The 8773-nt window shown below is 37.5% G+C and overlaps 1 protein-coding gene across 1 annotated transcript; it reads right to left on the minus strand.

Moving 5' to 3' along the window:
• Positions 1-2552: 2552 nt before the first annotated feature.
• On the minus strand, positions 2553-8178 carry LOC132995582 (cytochrome P450 2K1-like). Its single transcript, XM_061065623.1, has 9 exons — positions 7889-8178; positions 7622-7784; positions 7161-7310; positions 6155-6315; positions 4519-4698; positions 4290-4431; positions 3557-3741; positions 3316-3457; positions 2553-3230 (listed from the first exon to the last, which is right to left on the minus strand). Exons 1-9 carry the CDS (start codon positions 8099-8101, stop codon positions 3040-3042), a joined length of 1527 nt encoding a protein of 508 aa, XP_060921606.1. The 5' UTR covers positions 8102-8178; the 3' UTR covers positions 2553-3039.
• Between the last annotated feature and the right edge of the window lie 595 nt (positions 8179-8773).

Consider the following 8773-nt stretch of genomic DNA (forward strand, 5'->3'; position numbering starts at 1 on the left):
GCTCGTAGGCGTACAGAGTTTCTGCATATCTGCCTGGTTCACGGTCTTCGAGCTAAAACCACATATGAACTTAGTATCACCTGTGTTACCTTGTATGCCTTGACATCAAGACCCCATATGAACTTGGTTGAACTTGGTTGAATACACGTGTATGTATCACGTTTCTGCGAATCTGCATTGTTGGGGTTTCACAGATTCTTGAAAAAAAGAGACCGTCTGGCTATAAAAACGCTGTGGAAAAGCTGATCGAGGTTCTTTTTTGCTTTGCTAAATGACTCCACGTCACTCTGAATCCCCATTTTGGGACTTAGTCTCTGAGACCGAGATCTTTTAAAACCTCAAGTGTCTACACTCTCGGGTTTAGACTTTGGTCTTTGTATTTTGCTTTTAATTTTTACATTTTTATATTTTTACTTTTACTGTTTTGTATTTGTATTTGTATTTATATTATCATTTGAAGTTTTTTAAATACATTTTTTCGGAAACTTTTTAAAATCATTTTCTGACTGAAATCATTAACACCACAAAAGACCGGAGTCTCCCTTAAGGACCCAGTGAACCTCGGAGGGTAAGCTTAAACAGTCACACCACGGCACACTTCTACTGACTTTTACTACACACCTCATACACACCTAACATCCTAGCAAGGGGAGTTCACAGTTATTCCCCCTCCGGGGGTAATCTAGAGTCCTATATCAGGGGTTATTCTTGAATCTAATTATTCTAGAAATTAATGTTAGGCAGATAATCATGGGGCTGTGATTATAACTTGTTCATCCGTCCTCCAAAGGGTGTTAGTGGAATACATTTTACATAGCTCCTTCCACTAGGAAAGAGTAGACTAGCAGGTTGGTAGGGAGCGAGCTCTCATTTAATTCACTAATTAGTTAACTAATGGGTGGTGAGCTTCCGTAAGCTATAGTAAAGTTATTCACCCCTTTTTGCATGTCCGGGACATGCTACAGGTTGTATTTTTCCAAATCTCCTTTATATCCAACTTGGTAACAGAACTCCATGTTATTATCCTACCTCTGCAAATAGGGCTGGAAATGTCATATTGTGTTGTGTCAGAGAAAAGAGCCATGAAGACAGAGATCTACAGATTCAAGACAGTCTTGTTTGAAGTGGTCCATAGTTTCTGCAAGGCATTTGAATTCAGTTCAAAACAATATGAGCTTGTATTTTAATACTATACGAACTAAACAAAAACATATAGCATAGGCTACATTACCAGATTAATAGATTTATCTGATGCATCCATTCATAATTGTTGTCATATGAAAAGGCCCATTCAGATAAGCAGACCGCTGCAAATGGTTTATTCGCTAAACCTTTCCTTTGCTGCCACCATCTGGACAATTTGTCAATTTCCACTTTGTCTCTATTTTTCCTTTTCCTTTTTTTCCATTTGCTCCTTTAGTTGATTTTTTTTAATCATGTTTATCTCTATCATCAATAAGGAAAGGAAAATATAACAAATTACACTGAAAGAGTAGGTACAGTTGATGCTCCTGTGAGCAAATTTTTAGCTGGTTATGAAAAAGACTGAAAGTAATATTGAAAAATATTGGAAAAATATTGGAAAACCAGGGTATGATGTTTGGATAAAGAAGAGATGCCTGAAGACAAACACAGGGCTGAACAGTATTTTTATTTTTTTGCAATGGTGGCAAAGCAAAGTAGTACAACTTTAACTTTATTAATATCACACAAAGCAGTGTAAAAGCAAAAACACTGTACAGTCAGTATGTCAACAATAATAAAATAACTATGGTGAAAGGCCTTTTAACTGTTCATATAAACATTCCCATTAGTGATGTCTGACTTTTCTCTCTCCTATTCCTCGTCTGCTCACGTCTTCTGCATTACATAAAGTTGACATTTTCTGCTGTCTTGATCCTGTCATTTGAAAAGAAGTCAAAGTCTGTAAAGTATTTTTTGTAAAGTATTAAGTCATGTTACTCAGGTCTTTTATTTGTTGTTTGGATTGTGACAGTCTTACAGGAGCAAAGGTGAATTCAATCTGGTTATTATTGATGTACCACATTTGAATGCAGACAGCCAACACAAGATCCCTACTGTAGTCATATCAGGTTACTGTAAGTGTGCTGCTCACCCTTGACCTAGAAGGAAGGATAAAGAGAACAACACTGAAATAAAATCTGTGTCATGTTTTTGTGTATATGGAGATAGCCAACAAACTGGTTGAGCAGCTTTCTAACATGTTCCCAAATTGCCTGCCCTTTCTCTTTTGTCTCACATTTCCCACAAGCCTCCTCTCGGCTTGGAAGTGACTCACAGAGTGTGTTTCTTGGACTAAAGTTACGGGATCTCGACTCCTGATGTGCTGACTAAAAATAAGGGCTGATCTTTTTTTGTCTGTGCCAAAACAGGTCAAAACAAGTAGGTCATGAAAGTTTAATATGAAGTTTCCCCTTCATTTTTATCCAGCTCATGACCATGTGGGAACAAGTTTAACATGTAACAGTCAACTGATGAGAAAAATTACTTATTGTGTGTCTAATTAAAAACATATTTAAGAAAAGAATATGTCACATTTTTATTGAATTAATATTTTATTCAAAGAAAAAACAAACAGGAATCATATAAAAAATAGTTTCATAAATGCAGTTTGTCTTAATTTCAGATGTTCCTGAGATCAGCTTTGTGTAGAGGCAGCTCAAAAATGACTTTTATGATAAGTCAATCTATTTCTATCATCTTCTATAATATAAAATATGTATCTACCCAACCAAGCGCACCCTTTCATGTATATGATTCATTGTAGAAACGAGTAGTAATGTAGGAGTCCCATTTGCAAAAACCTTAAAAAACATTTCTACTGATTGTTTCAACTAATGTGTACAAACTACAAATATGATTTGACTTACAGTGAAGTCAACGACCTCCACTTATGTATGACGTCATTCACCTTTGGTGAGACCACTTCAGGTAACTTTTTTGGGAGTGACAGAGAAACTGTCCGCTCATGTTATTCTAACGTTTTTTTTTACAAACTCTGGCAGTTATCATGCCACTTTACAGATCTCGACTTACAGCACAAAGCTGGTGAGGTGAAGGGTTGAGTGTCAGGCCAATAGCTGGTGTGAGATCCAGTTCGTCCTCTGTAACTCCAGGTGGAGGAGTGAAACGGAACCGTTGAAGGATGGAGGTGAAGAAGAGGAAGAGCTCCATCTTGGCCAGACCTTCTCCAAGACACACCCTGCGACCTGAAGACAGAAGAGATTTGGCAAGGATTCAAACTGGATCATGCTGTGTTAAATATCTCTGTAAACCCTAAACAGAAAATCTTACCTGCAGAAAATGGTATGAAGGCATCAGGCTTGAAGAATTTACCCTCCTCATCCAGAAAGTGGGAAGGGTTGAAAGTGTAGGGTCTCTCCCATTCACTCTCATCATATAGAACAGACGTAAGCAGAGGAAATACAATAGTCCCCTGTAGGCAAAAGCAGATCCACCATATAAAATCTCAAAAATTAAAGCCTATTTTCAAGAGATGACAAACATCTCCAATGCTCAGATGTGTGCACCTAACCTCTTTGATAAAGTATCCCTGGAAGGTGACGTCTCGGCTGGTTTTGTGAGGTAAACTCATGGGGGCAATGCTGGCCAGTCTTTGTGTCTCGTGGATGACAGCGTCAATGTATGGCATGTGTTTCCGATCATCTACCCGCACCTCCCGGCTTCCCAACACCCTGTCCAGCTCCTCATGGACCTTCTCTGAACACACACAAACACAAATAAAAAAGCTAAGCTAGTGGCTCTGTGAAGATCAACTTCTGCAGAGTTGTGTTCGATTTAAAAAAACACGATTATAAAACTACTCAGCTCATGAATTTAATTTGCACTTGCACTCTTGACATTGTTGAAAAGTGAGTGCATGCCCTCACTGATTTCTCCAGATTAAATAAATGTTGAATGAATTTTGAGTGTCTAGAAACAGAAAAAATGTAACACATGGTTAAATTACCATTCAAGTACACTAGGCATTTCAATGTCATTGTAATAGGAAGCACATATTCTGGCCTGGGTTTGTTTTTCTTTTGTTTCAAAAAATGCTAGAAAAACTGAGAGGGGAAAAAGAAAGACCAAGACATTCCTTGTCATAAAAGGCGAAAACTAACTGCCCAACAGCTGCTTGAGTAGACAGCACGGCCAACAAGGCTGCCCAGCATGAACATCTTAGCACATGATTGTATTTTCTGCCTTTTTTAAATAACTTAGCGCAGGTGGAAATATAAATTCATAAGCCACGTCATTCTCCTTACCTTGTATATGTGGATACTTGGCCATAAGCATAAAACCCCATCTGAGTGTGGTTGCCGTGGTATCAGTACCAGCTCCAAACAGATTGGTGATTGAAAATATCAAGTTTTGCTCGTTGAAATGGGTGTCCACTACACCAGTGTCCTCAGAGAAACAAATATAAATATCTTTATAAAACACACTATTCTTTATTTAAGAGGAAAAGACAAAAAGAACATGTGTTTTTCTTACATCGTCTTTCTGCTTTCGAATCAGAAAACAGTCCACAAACCCCCTGCATAATTGAGGGTTAAGTGTTTCTGTTAGACTCTTGACTATCTCTTTTACATTTTTGACAACCCTCGCAGTATTTCTCATCACCAGCTTCTTGTTTTTGATCCAACAGAGCAGCCTGGGAAACATGTTGTAAAGCTGTGATACAGAAACAAAACAATTACATGAGAAATAACAGATACTTTATTATTAGACATCTAACATTTCCTACAATATTAATTAAATGATAGAGCTAATTAAACATTATTGTTTAAATGGAATAAACTAAAAATATGTAGTATACATTAAACAAACGTTCATTTTTAGATTTCAGTTTTTTGTCCCTTTACTATGGAAGCGATTACTGATCAGAATTCAAATGATAAAGCTAATTTGAAAATTCAAATGCATTAACAGAAATGCTTTTTAATTTTCAGAATATATGTGTATTATTTGACTCAAAAATAAAATGATTAATTTATCTAATTTGAATTTTAGTTTTCAACTTCAAAAATGCACATTCTTTGACTAAATTAAAATGAAGAAAATGACATTTGCTTTATCATTTTCAAAAAATGCCCCGCTTAATCTGTATCATAATTCAAATGAAAAAGCTAATTTTAAAATGAAAATACAGTAACAGAAACGTGTTTTAATTTTCAGAATATAGGTGCATTATTTGACCTATATTTAAAATGAATATTCAGTCATCCAGTTTGCATTATACTTTTACTCTCTATGTATGCATATTGTATGACATCATTCAAATGAAAACTAAAAGGTCTTTGGCTTTCCGTTTTCAAACTTGCCGTGCTAAAAAGTGATCATAATTCAAACCAACTCGAAAATGAATTGGCAAAGTGGACGGCGCAGGAAAGTGACGTCAGACTCCAGCTCCCAGGCAGGTGAACGTAATGTTTACAGTCAATGAGGCGAGCGGGCAGAACGCGCAGTACGATAGGTGGCGGGGTGAATCTTTAAAGCTGTTACAAGCTCCAAACTAGTTGTTGCCCTGATTTTGATTCAGTTTTGGCGTTGTAGTTGATTATTCTTTTAATAACTACAAAACAACCTCTGAAAGGGAGAGAGAGCTCATACAGTCGGTCGAGAGAGAGAGTGTGTCATTACGCACAGAGGATGAGAGACACTTTGTGCACAGAGCTGGAGAGATTATTTTTAACAGAAAATTCAATCGATAATCTTTTTTAAATGTAATTCAGTTAAGCAGAGAAGAGAGTGATCTATAATCTATCAATAAACCGGTCTTAGGACACGTCTGTGTGAATTTCACAGCGTGCAGATGCTGAGTGACTCTCAGGGTCAGAGATAGTGGGCATGGTGTCACGCGTGAGACTTGGCAGCTCTGGTTATAAAGCTGCTGCGTCATGCTCGCTGAAAGTTCAGTCTGCACTGAAAAAAACACTCCGATCACCACCTGTATCACAGTATGAACTAAAGTCTGCCCTAGTGTTAAACGAAAAGCCAAAGACCTTTTCGTTTTCATTTGAATTATGTCATACAATGTGCATACATCCTGCACACAGAGATATTTAGCCATCTTTGCTTGACTTAATGTAGCACTAAAACAGTATCAAAAATAAAATAAAAAGCATACCCCGATTTGTGCAGAACCAATGAAACGTATGGTCTCGTTTGTTGTTTGCACCATGTTTGTGAATCGGAGGTCGTCATATTCAAACCTACTCCCGTACACAATGGCCGATATGACATTTGATGTAGCATAGTTCGTCGGATGAGATGTATCGAAGGGTTTTCCTGTTCAACAGAAAAGAGGAAATTATCAAGACTAAAAATAAATAATGTAAACTTGTACTACTCTAACAAACAAACCTCTCTTGACTTGGCAATGATAAGTAGGGTCTCCTTTACAGATGTTATAAAGCCCTGATGTGAATTCAAATTGGCTTCACTTCAACTGTTTTTCTGCTATATCAGAGTGACATAGCAGAAGAGGAGAAGAAAAGGGTTCAAAAGAAGAAGAAGAAACAAGAAGAACCAGCAACAAAAGAAGATGAAGAACAACCAACAAAAAGAAGAAGACAGAAGAGGAATCAAAAGAAGAAGCTGTGGATCTTTCTCTCTCTCCTATTCCTCGTCTGCTCACGTGCATTACATAAAGTTTACATTTTCTGCTGTCTTGATCCTGTCATTTGAGAAGAAGCCAAAGTCTGTAAAGTATTTTTGTAAAGTATTAAGTCATGTTACTCAGGTCTTTTATTTGTTGTTTGGATTGCGACAGTCTTACAGGAGCAAAAGTTAATTCAATCTGGTTATTGTTGACTGGGGCTGATCCTTTTTTGTCTGTGCCTAAATAGGTCAGCCTGGTTGATGTTGAAAGAAAAAGTAGGTCACAGTAGGAACAAGTTTAACATGTAACAGTCAACTGATGAGAAAAATTACTTATTGTGTGTCTAATTAAAAACATATTTAAGAAAGTAATATGTCCAGTTTTGTATTGAATTAATATTTTATTTGAACCAAAAGAAGTAGAAGAAGAAGAAACAAGAAGAAGAAGCAGCACCAAAAGAGGATGATTAACCAAGATGAAGAGGAAGGAATTATAAACCAGCACTACTCAGTAGAGTTTAACTACTTCTGACCTTTATGCTGGTCAAACATTTGGATCAGATGCTGGCATTCCTCCAAGATTTTTTCCTCTGCTATTCTTTTGCCCATCCCAAAGTCTCTCAGGGTGGTCAGGGCGAAACGTCTCATCTCTTTCCAGGACTCTCCGTTTGCAAACAGAATCCCTATTAAACATGACATATGTACCACATGTCAACATGTTATCAAAGTATACTTATCAGGGATTCATCTAATAAATGAAACCAGCGCAGGAGACTCAAATGATATACCACGATACTCATCAGAGAATTGTGTTTACAACTCAGACTAGAAATGTGAAGATTGAAAATAAAACTAATATTAAAAAAAATGGCATCATATGAAACAGATTAACAATTACAAAAATGCTAATGATCATTTAGAGTTTGTTGTTAACACTCCTTTTGTTATATTTCATTTTGTGCGAGAACAAAAGATTTGAAAAGATGTGACATACCGTGACCTTGGTTTATATCGTAAAACACGGGGGAAATGTGTCTGTCTCCAAACTCTTCTGCACAGCCGACCAGAGCCTCTTTGACTGCCTTGTACCCGGCCAGGACCACCACTTTGTTTGGTCCAAAGTGCACCGTGAACACAGACCCATATTTCTTAGAAAGCTAAAAATTACAATCGTACTATAACAACTGCAAACAAAGACATTCAAGTGAACCGTAAGATGGGACAACACTGGATATGTTTTGTACTGAAGGGCTTTACTCACCTCGCAGAGCGTTCTGTAGGGTCTCTTGAGGTCTAGCTGCAACAGGTTGCCTAGCAGGGGTAAAGGTTTTGGTCCTGGAGGCTCCTTCTGCGACTCATCCGAGTTGAGACTACTGGAAACAAGAAGACAGAGAAGAAGCAGGAGAGCGGCAGCCCCCAACATAGTGGTGGGACTGGAAAAAAGGAAGGCAACACAATCCTCCAGAAGAGACATTTCTTCTGCTCTGACGACTCTCCTCTCTGACTGAGTCTTGCTGCTAAGCCACAGACTTGATTACACTCAGGAAGCGTAACCTCCACCTAGTGTTACTAACCATCTCTCCTCCCACATGTGTGTCGTTAAGACAAGTGAGAGAAGTATGCTGGGAACATTAAGCAAGAGGACTGTTTTTTTCAGAGTTTCATCTTTTACGTTTCACACCAACAGATGGAGTTTGATACCAGATACAATGGTATGTAGATCAAAATGTAAGGCAAAGGTTATGTTGGGAAGAAAATCCTTTAAATGTCAGTAATGTGTTTGACTGAAGTACACAGACCTTTAGGAATTCTTCAGATTATTAATGTGGAGACCAATCGTTTCCTTCTGATTTGGCTTAGCAACAAACTGCAGATCTGTTTGCACGTCTACAGTATATCAAAGGTTTTATTATATTTTATGTTCAGCATGTCAGATAAAAAAAAAATCTAACTCTAAAGTAAAGGTCCAGAGTAAGTGTATTTTAATGCAGATCCATGATTTTTACAGAACTAATGATTGGGTCCAAGTTGCAACCTCAATCTCCAGAAATCTCTGTCTATGCAAAATGTCTTTGATTCCACTCAATTTGATTTATTTGCATTAGAGATGCACAGATTGGGAAAATCGAGACTGAAACAACAATTT

This window comes from Labrus mixtus, chromosome 20 (genome assembly GCF_963584025.1).
Source record: "Labrus mixtus chromosome 20, fLabMix1.1, whole genome shotgun sequence".
NCBI lineage: Eukaryota > Metazoa > Chordata > Actinopteri > Labriformes > Labridae > Labrus > Labrus mixtus.